Genomic DNA, 18550 nt, shown 5'->3' with positions numbered 1-18550 from the left:
ACCATTTATTAGCAAGAAAAATAAAGTTATACGTTTACAATTCGCTGAAAAATTTATTTATAAAAATAATTCGTTCTGGGACACTGTGTTATTCTCTGATGAGAGTAAATTTAACGTTTTTGGTAGTGATGGACGTAAAAATGTCTGGAGAAAACAATACAGAATTAGAATCACGAAATCTACGGCCGACTATTAAACATTGTTGCGACGCAGGATGACGATCTGTCCGGTTTAACGGATCGTTTGCGCTCGCTCTTCTTCGTGCAACTTAATGCGCAAAGATTTGTGTGTATAATGGTTGATTTTGCAATGAGTTTTTACAAGAGGTTTTTTGGTAACACTATTTAAACTTTAATACACAATAATATCTGTACAAGTGGTTTGATGAAGTAGTAAGTGAACCTTTGATGTGTTTTCTTTGACCTCTGGTTGAGTTCTGATATGCTCGACCGTGTTTGCTCGGTTGTCGAGGAGGTTAAAGTTCTGATTGGCTGATGTCATTTTGGGGAAAGGTAAACTCTATGATTTTGAATTGGTCGGTTATATTGTGAGGGTGGATCTAAAATGGTCTTGAGGTGGAGCTTGGATGTTTAAACATTTTTGGGAAATGTTGTTCAGTTAGGGCTAGCAGGTAATGGTTTTATTGCGGTGATTTGCACGTGATGTGCAGCTGTAGGTAAGGTCAAGTTTTATGAAACGTTCTGGTCGCGAAGAGTGGTAATTGTCGAGCCTAAAAATATTCGGCTGCTCCGACCCTTCTGCCGCTACCTGTGTTGGGGCTCAACATGCCGCCCCCCTTGAACTATTTAGTTCAATAATAAGATAGGTGATCGACGAGATACAAATGATGTGTGATATGTGTTTGTCGTGTTTGTTGTGTGTTTTGAGCGTCTTATTATACTGATAACCTTATATCTAAATTTTTAATGTTATAATTTCTAAGCTTCTAATGTCTCCGGTTACTCTATCGGCAATGGGGCGATGCCTTTTACGCTACGCTTGTACTCTCCATGAGTAGTTTTTACTGTAACTACGCGAATGATCCCATCTTCTCCTGGATGTATGGCTATGATACGTCCCATGGGCCAGTGGAGGGGAGGTGTATTGTCGTCCTTTAGCATCACCAACATGCCTTCCTTGACGATGCTCGTGGTTGCATGGTGCCATTTTTTTTCGAACGGTGAGTTCATTGAGGTACTCCTTGTACCATCGTTTCCAAAAATGTTGTCGAATTTGTTGTACCTGTTGCCAGGACGATAATCGTCCTGCCTTCAGACTGGTAAGGTCGCACACCGGGGTGCTTGTTATTGAGTCACCAATTAGAAAATGGCCAGGTGTTAAAGGAGTTAAATCATTTGGGTCGGAAGATAGTGGAGTTAAAGGTCTTGAATTTAAGATGGCTTCTATTTCGATTAGACAAGTTGATAGTTCCTCAAACGTAAATAAATTATTGCCTATGATGCGAATGAGATGGCGTTTACATGATTTTACTGCAGCTTCCCATAAACCGCCGAAATGAGGAGCTCGAGGAGGAATAAAATGCCAGTTAATGCCATTATTTGCTAAATATTTGTGGATATTATTATTCGTTTTGACGTTCAAGGTTTTGTGGATTGCTTTTAATTCGCGATCCGCTCCGGTAAATGTAGTTGCGTTGTCACTATATATATCGGTACATTTTCCCCGTCGTGCAAAGAATCTTTTTAGGGCTGCAAGAAAAGCGTCCGATGTCAAGTCGCTTACGAGCTCTATGTGAACTGCCTTTGTGCTAAAGCAAACGAAAATTGCCACGTACGTTTTTAATTTTTTTGTATTCCGGTGTTTCTTTTCTTTGATGTACAGTGGCCCACAATAATCGACACCAGCCACTAAGAATGGTCGAATGAACCTTACTCTGTTACCTGGCAGTTGTCCCATCGGGTAACGTGGAATTGCAGGTTCCATTCTCTGACACGTTATACATTTCTTGATGATTGATTTTACTACGACCCTCCCGTTAATTGGCCAAAACGCTTGTCTTACCGCGTTGAGAGTACCCTGCATTCCGCTATGCCCATGTTTAATGTGTGCTTCGCGTATAATTAAATTCGTGATGTGATGATGGTGTGGTAAAATAGCTGGATGCTTCGATTCGTGTGGGATTATTGAATGTTTTAATCTTCCACCAACTCTAAGGATTCCATTGGTATCAATAAAAGGATCAAGTGCTGTTAATTTGTTTTTCTGAGTGTGAGTTGGTGATTTCATAATTTCCTGCCTCTCGCGGGGGAACGCAATTTCCTGAACCAGTGCAATTATTTTAACCGTAGCTTGTGTTAATTCGTTAGTGGTGAGGTGACCCGCGTGTTTTTCCTGTTTTTGTGTGTTATTTATGAACCTTAAGCAATATGCTATGACGCGTTTGAGTGTAGTAAACGATGAGTACTTCTCGAGTAACGGAAAATCTGTATGCGTTGTTGTCTTTAGAACTATCACCTTTCGTTTTTCGGGAATTTCTATTGGCTGTATCTCAAGATACGGCCACGTGTCCTCTGACTGAGATAACCACTGTGGTCCGCGATACCAAGTGGGGTGGTTTATTATGTCAGTTGGATTTAATCCACGTGACAATACATCTGCTGCGTTGCATTCTGATGGTACGTGGCGCCATTGGTTGTACCTACTGTCTTTCTGAATTTGGTTTACACGATTGGCAACGAAAGGTTTAAGTGTGTGTGGTGTGGTATTGATCCAATGAAGGACTATGGTTGAATCTGACCAAAATGTGGTGGTTTGAAACTCGATTTGTAGTATTTTTACAACCATATTGTACAATTTAATTAACAATACCGCAGCACACAATTCTAATCTTGGCAATGATTGCGTTTTTAAAGGAGCTACACGCGATTTTGAACATAATAGCTGAGAAATATGCTGATGTGACGAATCTGTACTTCTAATGTATATACAGGCTCCGTAAGCTCGTTCACTTGCATCACAGAAGCCGTGTAATTGTATGTTTTTGGTATTGTCTGCAATAACGCGTCGAGGGATCTGAATTTGGCGTATATTTTGTAACTGCGAGTGGAAGGTCGTCCAAGCGGTGCGAATACCGATCGGTACGTCTTCGTCCCAGTCTACCTGACATTTCCATAGATCCTGCATAATTAGTTTTGCCTGCACAATTATTGGACCCAGTAAACCAAGCGGGTCGAATAACTGTGCGACCCTCGCGAGAATCGTGCGTTTTGTTATTTTTTGCCTTGCTGGTGCCTGCTTTAACGAATAACCTAACGTATCCTTATTGGCATTCCAATATAGACCTAAAGTTTTTTTTGCTTCTACCGTGTCTAGAGCTATATGTTCGGTATTGTCTAGTTTCCTTAACGACTCGATTAGTTTAGGCTCGTTGGACACCCATTGTCGAAGTTCGAAGCATCCTTTCGCGGATAATTTGATGAGTTCGTCCCGAAGTTTTATGGCTTGGTCTATTGTCTCCGCGCCAGTTAACACGTCGTCGACATAGAAATCTTTACGAAAACTGCGTGCCGCTAACGGGAAACTGTGACCTTCGTCATGCGCTAGTTGTTGTAATGTACGAATTGCTAGATACGGTGCAGACGCGGTACCGTACGTGACTGTATTAAGCTGATAAGTTTTAATTGGCTCGTTTATGCTTTCGCGTCACAATATTTTGTGGTATCTTCGATCGTTAATGTTCAAGTCTATTTGACGATACATTTTTGTGATATCCGCGGTCAACACATACTTGTGGAGTCTAAATCGCATGATGATGGCAAACAAATCATCTTGTATTGTTGGACCGACCATAAGAATGTCGTTCAATGAGGTGCCTGACGATGAACGCGCTGACGCATCAAATACGACTCGTATCTTAGTCGTGATGCTGTCCGTTTTGACGACTGGATGGTGAGGGAGGTAACAACCGCCAATGCGCTCGTCTTGAATTTCGGTCATATGCCCGAGTTTTTCGTACTCGTTCAGAAAGTCGCGGTATTGTGCCTTTCGATCAGCGTGTTTATCTAAGGACCGTTCTAATGCTAAAAATCTTGTATATGCTACGTTATATGTGTCGCCTAACCTGAGTTCTGTATGTTTAAAGGGAAGTGAGACAATGTGTCGTCCAGATGGACCTCGAGTTGTGTGTGTTGTATAATGATCTTCGCAAGCTCGTTCTTCTGGAGAAAGAATTTTTGAGGCAGGGCACTCTTCAAGATTCCAAAACCGTTGCATATCGTCATGTAATGATTTCAGCGTAAGATTGCAAACTACCTTATGCGATTGAGTTCTATTTTTAACTTCCCCTGTTACTATCCACCCTAACCCGGTTTCATATAATGTGATTAATTTTTGATCTAATGCGATTTTATTCCCGTATAGGAGATCCCAAAATACTTGGGCCCCTAAGAGTCCATCTATTTCCTGTGTTTGGTAGAAATATGGATCTGCTAGTTGGATACCGGTTGGAATGTTAAATTTGCTGCTCTCCATGGATTCAGATGGAATTGGATGTGATATTTGTTTCGCGATTAGAAATGTAAGCGTCGTGGAATAACTGTTATACCGTGATTTGATGTGCGCAGTTGTCATTTTGTTGATGTTTGAGTTCATTTGATTGGTACCGGAAAGGGGAATCGATATTGTTCGCGTTTTTAACCCTAACTGCTTGCAAAATCGTTCGCTCAGCAAATGAGCTTGGGAACATGAATCTAATAGTACGCGGCAAGAATGCGATTTCCCGGTATTGTCAAGTACGTGGATAATTGCTGTGGATAACATGATGTTTGGTATTGTACCGGTCGAAAGACAATTTACATTAGTCTGAATTGGCTGTGAAGAGTTGCCTGCCTCGGTATGGAGTAAGGAATGGTGTCGTTTATGACATCGCTTGCAGGTAGACGCTTGGCATTCGCTCGTGCCATGGTTTCGCCGTAAGCAATTGAAGCATAGTCTTTTTTCGTTTACGAGCCTAGTTCTTTCTAATACCGATAGCGAAGTGAATTTCTCACAATTTTGCGAAAAATGAGGTCCCATGCAAAAATTGCAAAGCATACGAGACTGAGTAACAAATGCTTGTGTTGTATTTGAGCGCAGATCGCGCGTGGGCATTCTACTATTTGTTGGTGGGTAATTTCGGTAACGATTAGTGATTTGCGGAGCTATGTTTTTCGAATTATTATTACAATTAGAGCCTGCGGGTTCAAGTATCTTACACCGGTCATGTAGGAATTTAAATAATTCTTCTACGGTTGGGAAATCTGTGTTTTGTGTATGTTCCTTCCATTTTAACGTGGTTTCGCGATCTATCTTTGTTGTGAATAGATGTAAAAGCAGAGTATCTGTAGTTGGTTGATTTAGAGCTTGTAAGGCGCGATAGTGCGTTTCAATATTATTTAAGAATGATCGAAGATCTTGGTGTGTTTGACGATTGATTTGCGGCATATCAAACAATATCTTCAAGTGGTTGGCTACGATTATTGCAGGCTGATTATACCGTCGTTCTAATATTTCCCAAGCAACCGTATAATTAATTGCTGAGTTACCGAGTGACTCGATTGCTTTAGCAGCTTCATATTTTAGACAGGACCGAAGGTACATTAATTTTTTGCAATTATCTATGCGTACGTTATCATGCACCGTCGAGCGAAATTGGTCGGCAAACCCTGGCCAATCTTCGTACGCGCCCGAAAAGGTTGGCAGATTGATTTTAGGTAATGTAATTTCACTTTCCGTTGATTCTACCTGCGAGTGGGGCGTATGTTGCGCGTCTCGTGAATTATTCCCTGACCGTAATGTCGTTGCTGTTGCAATTATATCTAACGCTTGTGCTTTACATTGTATAAACGCTGCTTTTATACTGACGCGTTCACGCATTAGCTGACCCTCCTCTAAACTATCTAATTCGGATTGCGATTTGTTGAAAGCTGCGAATTCTGACTCTATATCATCTAATTGAACACGGATAGTCGTTACTGAGGTTCCTTCAATAAAGTTATCAATTGATACTTTAAACGTTTCGAGTTCTATTTTAAACGCCTCGCGTCTCAATTTTAAATTTTTTAATCGCTCTTCATGACTGGGAGCCATTTTGTGTGAATTTGATTGGATTCGGAATAGGATTAAGAAATATGTTCTAACGATGACTCAAAAACAAGGGTGTGGACTTACGTTTCGATGCGACGTCTGCAACCTGGTGTTTGATGGACTCACTCAAGATGCTGCTTAGATTGGATGCTGGATGTCACTCTGTCTGAGTGACCGACTCCGTTAGCGTGGCTGACCGTGCTGGACCCAAGATGCGCGGCTGTCTTTCCCCGAAGGTGACACTCCTGATGCCACAGACTTCGACGACGAAGACTGGACGCGCTGGATGACGGCTCGTGGTTTTTGATCCAAAGGTGACACTCCTGATGCCACTGACTTTGGTGCTGTTGCTTCTCGTGATGAGTTCTCCGGACTCAATTCCTTCCAAAGCACTGGATCCGGCTCGAAGGACCAATTTTATGTTGCGACGCAGGATGACGATCTGTCCGGTTTAACGGATCGTTTGCGCTCGCTCTTCTTCGTGCAACTTAATGCGCAAAGATTTGTGTGTATAATGGTTGATTTTGCAATGAGTTTTTACAAGAGGTTTTTTGGTAACACTATTTAAACTTTAATACACAATAATATCTGTACAAGTGGTTTGATGAAGTAGTAAGTGAACCTTTGATGTGTTTTCTTTGACCTCTGGTTGAGTTCTGATATGCTCGACCGTGTTTGCTCGGTTGTCGAGGAGGTTAAAGTTCTGATTGGCTGATGTCATTTTGGGGAAAGGTAAACTCTATGATTTTGAATTGGTCGGTTATATTGTGAGGGTGGATCTAAAATGGTCTTGAGGTGGAGCTTGGATGTTTAAACATTTTTGGGAAATGTTGTTCAGTTAGGGCTAGCAGGTAATGGTTTTATTGCGGTGATTTGCACGTGATGTGCAGCTGTAGGTAAGGTCAAGTTTTATGAAACGTTCTGGTCGCGAAGAGTGGTAATTGTCGAGCCTAAAAATATTCGGCTGCTCCGACCCTTCTGCCGCTACCTGTGTTGGGGCTCAACAAACATAACGGTGGATCTGTATTAGTTTGGGGCTGCATGGCACGCAGTGGAGTGGGAAATCTTGTGTTTATCGATGGAATAATGGACAAAACGAAGTACTTAAAAATTTTGCAGGAAAATTTAAAAGATAGTGTATCAAAATTAAATTTACCATGTAATTACTGGTTTCAATCGGACAATGATCCGAAGTACACCGCCAAAATAGTTAAAGAATGGATATTGTATAACGTTCCACACGTTTTACCACATCCACCGCAAAGTCCAGATTTAAACCCCATTGAGCATTTATGGGATGAGGTAGAAAGAAGACTGAGAAATACAGTTATTACTTCGAAAGAAGCGTTAAAACGAAATATTACTGAAATATGGCAATCAATTGATTCAAATGTTACTTCTAAGTTAGTCCACTCAATGGAAAACTGACTTAGGGCCGTTATAAAAGCCAAAGGTGGGCCAACTTCCTATTAAAACTTTCAATTATTCAATTTAAATAATTATTAAATGTTCCGTTCGAATACTTTTGTGAGCCGCTTCTGGTACGTGTTTACAATAAATGTAGTGTAAACACGGTACAAATCGTTGAATTATTGTCTAATCTTACTTATGTAGTCTTAAGACCAATCCCTTGCTATATGTGTCATATTACATCAAATGCTTCAATTTAACATACATATTTCATTAGTTGAATATTAGAATTGTAAGCGTTTGAATACTTTCGTGTATGAGTGTAAGTGACCGAGGTCGGTCCAGGGTTGGTTATTTATATGGGCACTACTGTATTTGCACGGGAACGGATGGTACGAAAGTCTCGACTGTGCATTCGCAGCAGTCTCAACGTCGGTGTAGTCGTTCTGTAGCTCAACGAGAAGTTTGAGAATTCTAAACTTTTCGAAGACTGATAGACTTTCGGAACAAGATTGTATTTTGATCCGCTCTCCGCAGAAACCAGATAGCAAATGCTGAGCGGGCAGAGATTCGCAACCGTGGCCACGAGAAGGGGAATCGCCGTCTCGCGGCGTTGTCTGGTCTACGCTGTCTGTCTCTTATTATCTTATTATTGTTATACCTCTCTGTACTTCTGAGTAGTAACACCTGTTCTCTAGGAAACATTACTGGGTCGATCGCGTGACTGTTATCGAAATTAAATTTGGAGTTTTTCTAATCGGTATTAATTCCTGTGACGGACTACGCATCTGAGAAACCTCTGGAATGTCACGTACACTGAGAACAACAACGTGCGAGGGATGTCCTTTTTTTCTTTCGAACATGCGATAGTTTAACCGGTGTTTTTCAAACACGTCGAATTAACGTGATATTTAAACAACTTTCAATGAAACTCTACATTTAAGTTTTATGTTCTTGTTTTGAGGTCTGATTAGATTTTAAGCGTAATTAGCCCACGGATAATGATGAGTATTCGTATTGTAGTTTTTAATTATTCCGATACATATACATACACATACATTACTTGTAAACAATTTTTAAAACACTTTATATAAATCTTAAGAAGAATTAAGATCAAATAAAGTTTTCCTCCATCTTCTCTAAAAAGGAAAAATTAAACGAAATCTTATACATTGCATATCTACCTTAACCACGTTCACGTTAAAAACGTATGTTACGAGCCAGGGTCGTGCAGCGCGCGTGGCCTGCGAGTGCGAGAGAGAGTATGTAATGTGGTATCAATTTGTTAGTTAGGTGCACGGACGAAGCTGATGCGAAATCGGAGAGCCGCTAGGATAGTTAATAACCAGGATGAACCTGATGCGAAATCAGGTAATTTCTAGGATGGAGTCACGTACGGACGAACCTGGTGCGAAACCAGGGAGCCGTAGGAGGGTGAACCGTTGTGAACGAACCCGATGCGAAATCGGGGAGTCACTAGGATTGTTGATAACGACGCAGCGAACCCAATGCGAAATCGGGGAGCTGCTAGGAGCTTGGACCAACGCAGACAAACTCGATGCGTAATCGAGAAGCTGCTGGAAAGTTGAATAAATCACAGACGAACCTGATGCGAAATCAGGGAGCTGTAGAATACGGATGACCCTGATGCAAAATCGAGGAGCCACTAGGTTGTAAGAATTTGTATTTGGATTTAGAATATGTTAATTGACCTTGTAACTTTCAATTATTAAATATAATATAACTCGAGCGGTAAAGTTATATTATTGTGGGAACGTTTAACTAATAATAATCGCTTTATATAATGATGAGTTAAAGAAGTTGGGTAACTCTGATCTAATAATGAAACTAGATATATTCTTAAACCAACAAGTAAAATACAAGTGTTTTGTGTATCTTATGTCACGTTCAAAGATAATTATAAATACCTAAATAGTTCTTGCTCTATTGCTGTGCGGTTGAAAATAAAGGCCATAATAGAATTTATACCGGTTCACGGATTCTATATGGTTTAATATTGATACGGAAGGGTATTGTAGCCCGATCTCACTAGATGCAACTGACTATCAAAACTGTATACGCGTAACGAGAGACGTGACGTTGACTCTAAACGTGACGGTACGATTATGATCCCCCGAGTAATGAAATCACGGAGTTTATATACCCAAAAATCTGTGGGGCCGGATTCAAATGTACGTTAGAAATTACCGTATTCAGTATTCTCCGAATTGCGTTAATTACCGAACTGCTGTATCTCGACGGAAGTGATCCCCATTTCAAAGGTTAGATAAGTAGCAGGGCGATTTCCTAATGCACGCAATATTTCACAAATATTTTAGAATAATGTTGTTCAAAGTAGTTTTACTTGTAAAGGGTTAATTAAGAAATAAATATTTAGAAATTGAAATATGTAAAATTTATTAAAATGAAAAACCACTCTTAGTCAGTACCGTGCGCGCTGTAACAAACCTTCAGTAACAAATATTTTGTAAAGATATAATTTAAATAGGAGAATTAATTACTACAGAAATAGATTAATACTGACTTTCTTCGCTATGTTTTTCAATAGCCGTATCAATTTATTACACAGAATCAAATGTTATATATTTGACTTAACTTTACATAACAAAATAATTGAAATATTGAAAAAACAATAACGTGCACGTTACCGTTCAATAAATCTACTGGATCTCAATTTCCCTCCTTCCATTAGGAGGGAAATGTAAAAAATTGTTATTTATTTGTAACATTACCATACGCCGTATATTAAAACGTCCACATTTGTCTTGCCCTTTTTTTATTCCCCTCTGAATTCATTACTGCAAAATGAAATGCTTTAAATTAACTGCTATTCATGCAATAGAATTTTATTTTTCATTCTTGTCCTAATAAAACCTATAGGGACTAGGCTATGTATGTATAAGGTGGCTACACTAAAGTGTGACAGTCGTGATATTTCAGTAACTATTGATGATACGAAAAAATTGTTTATATGTAAATTGCAGGATAAAATGGAATAAGTCATAAAAACGATCCTATTGTTGCGGTGTTTGACTCTGTCTGTTGAAACCGATAGCAAGGGTCTAGCTCAGAACGGCAGGCCCGAAAAGTAAGAAACATAGAAAGTATTGTCCATCACAGTCCAAGTTTGCCACATCAAGGATGGTTAATATTTTCCATGTTTCTTACTCTTCGGGCCTGCCGTTCCGAGCGCAGACTCGTGTTAACGGTTTCAACAGGCAGAGCCAAACACCGCAACAATAGAACCGTTTTTATGACTTACCACTTAAGCCGAGACCTCTCCGCTGAAAATCAGTAAATTTCTAAGCGTTATCTTGAAAACTAATAAAAATCAGGTGAATAAATTGCAGCTTAATGAATTCGTTTTGAAAACCACTATCGCAAGATCCAAAATAAAATATATAGTTCCATTTAAAAAACGAAACTTCACCATTATATCTTTTAAATTAATAACATAAACAAAATTTTCGTTTACGCCAAAATAGAGGTCCCATTTTATTCTGCAATTTACATATAAACGATTTTTTCGTATCATCAGTAGTTATTGAAATATCGCAACTGTCACACTTTAACGTGGACACCTTGTATATCTACGCCCACCCAGACGCATAATCATCATTATCCGGGAGCTGATCACGCTCAAAATCTAATCAGACCTTGAAACGAGAACATAAAACTTAAATGTAAAGTTTCATTGAAATTCATTCAGCCGTTAAGACGCAATCATGTTAATAGCATGCGTATGCACGTGTGTAAATAGGCACAGAAAAAAAATTTCTTTTTTTATACTAGTCAGTATGATCATATATGATCAGGAGGACTTAAAAAGTGTATTGTCGCTAAAAAAAATTTTCGAAATTTTCAGCTAAAACGACAGCTCGTGCGATAGTATATGTATGTCTGCAATCCCCACCACTCCGTTAGACACTAAGGAAGTTCATCGTTTCTAGTATCGACGTCGATGCACTCAATTATGCAAAATCTGGCCACACTGGTCTGGACAGTCGAAGTTCGAAATTGTATGTCGTTGACGCAAGGACGAACTTCAGCTGTTCAATGTCAAGAAGGAAAAGCTCACACTCGCCTTCTTTCTCGATTTCCTGAAGTTGCGCGAAGTGCCGAGCTTACGTAATATACCTCGTGCGGTAGGATATGTCGGTTTTTCTCACCACTCCGTTAGACGCTAAGGCTAAAGGAAGTTTGTCGTTTCTAGTGTCACTGTCGATGCACTCAATTATATCAAATCTGGCCACACTGGTACTACGTGTCACTGGTGTTTATCCACTGTTCTCTTTTTTGTTACAGGAGATCCAGAGAGCTGTAGCCGCTGCGTCGGCCAGGCTGAGCCCGGCCGTCTCGCTTTCTGTTTCTCTTTTTTTGTTTCTAACTTTAAATAAAATAAACGGCTTGCCCGGAAAAGGACAAGCAAAAAAAAAATAAAATCTTGCCAAGTCAATCTTTTCTACATTTCCTCCTCCCTCAAATTTTGGGCCCTGTTGTTGCATTCAACAATAATCATATTCAACAAAACAAAATACGTTCTTGAATTCCGAACATTCTCAGGAATCCTGAAAGTTTCGGGATACTTGTAATACATTTTTTTCCCATAAACCATTAATCCTAATATAAACAAAATACATTGTAAACACTTCTTGTATTTTTAATTTGTAAGAAAATGACTTCCGAAAAATTTCTTTCAATTCATATTCTCCTGATGCTATTCAAAAGATATTTTGTTTTACAGTAATGGTATCGTAAATCAACATTAATCAAAAAATTAAGTAATAAATCAATTTTGTATTCTAAATAAAAATATTTTTTTGTAATTAAATGATTGATGACATACCTGATTAATATGAAGTTCGTTATTAATATCTGCCATAAATATGCTGTTCTCTTTATATTCTTTCTCCTGATATGGATCGTGCCAGTATGTTGCTTGAATAAGCTTTTCTTGGACAAACCTATTATAAAGTAAAATAATACTATGAGTTTGTAAAAAAACACTTTAAGCAAAAATTTAAAAAAATATATACATTTTTTAAGTATTATGCATTATTTCAAATGTACAATTATAGCGAGATGAATACTACTATTTTAAAACAGTAAAAACATAGAATTATAATGCAACGATATAACATAAAAAGAAAGTGAAGTCTGTAAATTTCAATACTTAATATTATAATTAAATGATCTTCTAACTTAATACAGCTGAACAAAGAAGTATTGTTAAAGAAGTTAAATACTTTAAGTATGCTCCATATTTGATCATGCGAGACATGTAATTGCAAGTGTTATTCCCCAGAACTCCACAGTTTGGTAATCCAAAAACACCTTGATGTTGACCACCCATAGAAATGAAATTCATAACCGGAGGATTCGGACATCTTTGAATCACAGCTCTCCTGCAATACATTAATTGAGAAGGAATTCATTTGTACGGAAAGTTAATTACATAACAAATCACATAGTTAAACAATTCTATTACAGTTTATTTTACATTCAGTACAATACTTTTTTTCAGTATCGTTTCGGCAACCAACGCGATAAAATGTGTTGATGTCACGTAGCTCCCGCGTATGCCATAATTACAAGTGTGAGTGAATATCTCTACCAATGATAACTAAGTAGTAGTGGTAACACCGAATCCATTATACCACTCCTAGGATGCCTACACGCGCGTGGACGCGTATTGCTCAACTGAGAACCATAAGTCAACAGATAGACGAGATTTCTGAGTACAGAAATTTCACTCAAATATGTAATGTTCAAGAGATCCAATTAAAAAATGTATCTGAACTGAAATCTTCTTATGTAAATGCAACAAGATAAGAATAGACCCCAGCCGAAGAACAAACTATCGTCTTACAATCCGTCGATGGAATTAGCATAATAGAATATGCTCGAACTCTGGGACACATAATTGGAGCAAAAGCGATAAAATACATCTTACAAATATTTAACGGAAGAGTCTGTATGTATCTGGATAACAAAACAACAATTGCAAATATAACAACAAAATATAAATCAATAACAATAAATAACCAAACTATAGATATCCACCCAATGATGTTACCAGTTCAACGCATTATACTATCAAATGTTTCACCTACCACTCCAAAACTTACAAATCGAAAACATATTCAAAGCAAAGAGCGTCAGATTGTGCTCCAAAATTACCTACTTAAAAGCAGGAATTTCTGATCTCGAATTTTCACACATCCTCAGCTTCGGTCGACAAGTCTACATACACCCAGAAGACATACAAAAAATCCCAAATTCATTCGTAATCACGTATGACAACACCGTACACAGGATCTTTAACACCACCGATAAATAGGTATGCTTCAACTGTAAAGAGGAGGGACACATAGCCAAACAGTGCCCCAACACTATCAACCTAATCTCAATTGACTCCCAGAACGAGACGAATGCTAACCTACCTGAAGATTCAAATACCAACGTAAACACAAATAATACCGAAATTGGACAGAACATAATCAAAACAGGAATTAAAAGGCCAGCATTATACTCTTCTGAACAGGCACGTCACCACCCAGTTAAAATAAGTGATATAAATTTTAAACACCCAAAACCGACTAAAACACATGCTCAAAAAAACATGGAACCAAATAATGCCCATAATAAACGAAGACGACCCATATCCCTGTCTTTGTCTCTCAAAAATCGAGGAAGTGATTAACCCAGCGAAGAGTTTCATAGAAAATCAGAACAACAACTGCATACTTAATACGGACGATAGATGTTGTGCTCAGAACAATTTCATTACGATTTGAGATAGATGAAAAAATGTTTAGTGAATATTGTATGGAAACCGCGAAGTGGTATATTAAACATACATGGTATTATATGCCACAAAGTGTACACAAACTTTTAATTCAGGGAACTGATATTTTAAAAAATACTATACTACCCATAGGAAGGTTATCATATGAAGCTAACTGAAGACATTAAGTATTTTTTTTTTATTTTTTTATTTTTTTCATTTTTTTTATTTTTTTTTTTAAATTTATATTTTGCGTCGCATCCAACTTCGGATCAATAGCGATGACTTGGTGCTGGGTTCTCTTCTTTTGGTGTAGTTATATTTTGTGGTAAATGTTGGTCGCTTTTAGATATTTCAGGGTATTTTCTCTATGTTTCTGTGACATGAAAGCTATAGGTGATGTTATTTTGTATTTTTGTCTTTGGACGTAGTATCTTCTACATTCGCATAGTAGATGATTGGTCGTTATGATTTTGTTGTACAGGTTACAGGTTGGTGGTTCAGTTTTTTTCATTAGGTACTCGTGTGTAAGTTTACGGTGTCCTGTTCGTAGCTTTGTTATGATTATTCGGTCTTTCCTCTTCACATTATTAGTGGGCAATAGTTGGTAAAAATCTTGCATTATTTCGTGCATTTTTGTTTTTTTGGACGAGATCCATTGTTGCCTCGCAAACCCTCGAGCGTCCCGTCATGACGCAATATCCGATTTAGGGTAAGCCCACGTGTTCGGGCCTAAGAGACCCTCGATCTTAGCGAGACGAGTTGTGGTAAACAAACCACTTGCGAACCCTTTTATTAACTATTTTTGTCGCCTGGGCGAATGGTATTCTTAAAGCCAAATGTCAGTCAAATAGTTAGACGTGCCGTTTGACTAACCATATTTAGGTTTAATATCTCCATTCACCCCGGTGTCCTCTTACTCGACTTTCCTTTCCTAAAACGGTCTTATCCATACCTTCATTCTTTTTCGTAGGTCCCAGCCCACATTTTTCCCAACTAACCAATGACTACCAAACCACACCCAATTTTCCTTCCCGACTCAGACGCCTCCACCCACTAAGGGTAGCTATAAACATATTGTTGTATTTAAGCATTAAAAAAAAGTTTGGTTGGGTCGACATGCCGGCAGAGCGCGCTCGTCTGGAGAGGTTTGCATTTTCGACCACCAAGGTGTGGCTCTTCCTTCTTTTGGTTTTGGCTGACGCAATAAAGATCTGTTTTTGTGCAAACTGGATTGTGGCATTCTACCCTTTTTATGCCCTAATTCTCAACACATATATACAGCAAACAACGAAAACGACATTATTGTAAAATTCCTCGCCGTGAAAACCAATACCGTACTTCGCTATAACTTTGCTGTGTAATCACAGCCGGATTAATAAACTATTTCATTATTAATCCAAAACCAGCATTTTTATACTTTCCCGTCGCGATTCAATAATTTCAAAATTGTTGCGACGTACACGACATCCATAATGTGTTCTATTCTTGTTTTGTGATGTGATTTATTGCTTCAGTAATGTCTTGATATGGAATTTGTCTTATGGTTCTATCTAATGGGAGCAGTGTTGCTTCCTTGGCTGCAATGTCAGTTTCCTCATTACCTTTGATTCCCTAATGGGATGGTATAAGGTTTGTGTATAGGTATTGAATGTTTGTTATGATTTCGTGTTTGGTCGTGCTGTTGGTATTGTAGGATAAAATCAGCGCACACACTCGCTCCGCATTCCCCAATCGCTCGCAACGCTCTGTCTTTTCCCCGGTCACTCTCTCCAAATCTCTCATCTCTCTCTCTCTCTCACACACACACACACGCGCGCGCGCCTTAAGCAAAACCTGCACGCATTCTGTATTCGTCTTCACAACCGGGCAATCGATAAAACTTGTACGCATTCTGCACTCGTCTTTGCAACCGGGCAATCGATTAGTTTGTTTTCCCGATTCGAACAGCTGACTCCAGTCACTCACCTCATACATTTACACACCACGCACTCCCATTCTCACTCCACAGTATTTTTCATTCCGTTGATTACGCTCATGGAATCTGTAAAAATGATGGAGTTTTGGAGGTTATTTTTTAGTGCATGACGAAGGGCTTCAAGAAGTGCGTAAACTTCTGCTGTAAAGATTAATGCGACTTTTGGAAGATGGTTTTCTTTTGATCGTATTGTCGCAAACGATGGCAAATCCGACCCCGTGGTCTGTTTTGGATGCATCAGTATATATTTTTTGGTAGTTCAGGTATTGCTTGCATAATTGTTAGAAATTGCATGTATGTTCCGTGTTACTTATTTTTTGATCTTTAGGAAGTTTTGCAAAATCTACATTTATTTCAGAAATTTTTAAGATCCATGGAGCTTTTTTTTGTAACTATGTACAATAGTTGGTGACGATGTAATCAGAGCTAGCTACTGAACTTGGTTATTCTACCACAGAAAGGAATTGATGATTTGGGGTTTCTCCTTATTAAGTGCATATATCTATTTGTAAATATGTTGTTACATGTCGGGTTTTCTGGGATCGAAGACATTTTGGCAGCGTATTTTGGACTCAAGTATTTCCTTCTTTGTTCAAGTGATTTTTCCTTGAATTCAAACAGTTACTGCTTATTGGGCTGATTCTGTAGCATCCAGTGACTAGTCTTAGGGCAACGTTTTGGGTCAAGTCTATCATTTTTAGTGTACCTGGTTTTGCCAAGTTGTAAACTGTTGAACAATAGTCTAGTTTGAATCATATTAATGCCTGATAGATTTTTATGATAATTTCCTGATCAGCTCCCCAGCTGTTGTTTGCTAGAGCTTTTATAATATTCATTTTTCTTGTGCAAGAAGTTTTTAGATGCTTCATATACGGCACCCACGTTAATTTTTAGTCAAAAATAAGTCCGAGTATCTGATGTTGTCCACTTTTACAATTTCGAAGTTTCTCATGTAGAGTTTGGGAGGGTGTTGGTTCTGTTTGTGATGACGAGAGAATATGATATACGTTGTTTTTTGGAAAGAAAATTTCAGTTCTGATGTTTTGGACCATGTTAGGAGATCATTTATACTTCTCTGTAGGAGTTTTATGGTTGTGGTTATAATCTTTCTGCTGCCAGTTAAGGTTAGGTCATCTACAAACAGGATTCCTTGTACTGGAAGTTTTATGCTGTTTTGTTGAGGTTTTACTGCACAGTATATTATTTTAATTGTATGCGGTTTATTTATAACAACTAATGAAAAAACAATAAGCGGTACGACACGTGTTACAGTACATTACAGACTGATCTAAAAATCAATACGTGATCCAACAAGTGATGATCGATTACCTGCTCTACTTTATCGATGCAAGTGAGATTTACGATTAAGTTTTGTCTTGTTACTTCTGACATATTTAATATATCGTTTGCTACTAATAGAAATAGCATAACACTAATTACTGAGTCTTGTGGTACTCCATTTTGAATAATAATTGGGTTGGAGAGTAGTCTGTTGGTTTTTACTTGTATAATCCTGTTTATGAGGAAGTTTTTAATGAAAACTATCATATTGCCTATTAGACCTATTTTAGAGAGGGCTTCGCTGATGTTTGTTTTTGGTATTGTGTCACATACTTTTTTGATATCCGAGCATACTGTGACTAAGAATTCGTTTTTTAAAAATGCCTCGCATATGCTCGTCTCTATGTTGATAAAGGCATTAGTTTTCTAAGAGCTTGCACATGCAGTTAATTAGAGCGATCGGTTTATAGCTTGCTGGTTTATTTCTATTTTTCCCTAGTTTGAGTATGGGTATGATTATGGCTTTCCTCCAATTATCGGGGAAAATTTGACTGAGCCATATACAATTATAAATTTTTAGGAGGTGATTGTTTCCGATTTGTGATAAATTCTTGATTTGTTGGTTTGGAATATTGTTCGATCCTCAGGCGGAGTTTTTTGTTTTGAAGAGTACTTTTTAGCTCATCCATAGTTATGCTCGAATGTAGGATGGGAATTATGTAGAGGTTGTTTGCATGGCCGCTGGAGTTTGTTGGGCTTGTATTGTCAGTCGTGGGTGTCTTTCATCGTATCTTTCATTGTTTGAATTCTTTTAGAATGTTACTGCGATAAGATCGGCTATATTCTTTGGATTGGTGATATAGGTGTCATTTCTTATGTCAAAGAAGTGTCCTTCTGTATTAAAAGTTCTTCCATTGATGTTTTTGATTTTATTCCATATGGTGTTTCTTTGGGTTGTGTTTATTGTGGATGATATGTATGATTTCCAG

General features: G+C 38.3%; 1 protein-coding gene across 4 annotated transcripts in view; it reads right to left on the bottom strand.

Moving 5' to 3' along the window:
• The window catches only part of Ppt1 (Palmitoyl-protein thioesterase 1), a 482953-nt gene that overhangs the window by 152602 nt on the left and 311801 nt on the right, over positions 1–18550 (bottom strand). For all 4 annotated transcript variants that reach the window (XM_076768402.1, XM_076768417.1, XM_076768410.1 and 1 more), the window contains 2 exons: positions 12762–12920; positions 12362–12479 (listed from right to left, as the gene is read on the bottom strand). In XM_076768402.1, the coding sequence (XP_076624517.1) occupies positions 12362–12479; positions 12762–12920 (277 nt within the window). The remainder of the gene's footprint in view (positions 1–12361; positions 12480–12761; positions 12921–18550) is intronic.

The sequence above is a fragment of the Colletes latitarsis genome, chromosome 1, assembly GCF_051014445.1.
Source record: "Colletes latitarsis isolate SP2378_abdomen chromosome 1, iyColLati1, whole genome shotgun sequence".
NCBI classification, from domain to species: domain Eukaryota; kingdom Metazoa; phylum Arthropoda; class Insecta; order Hymenoptera; family Colletidae; genus Colletes; species Colletes latitarsis.
Note: the sequence above shows the minus strand (reverse complement) of the source record. Positions and strands in the feature narration are given on the sequence as shown.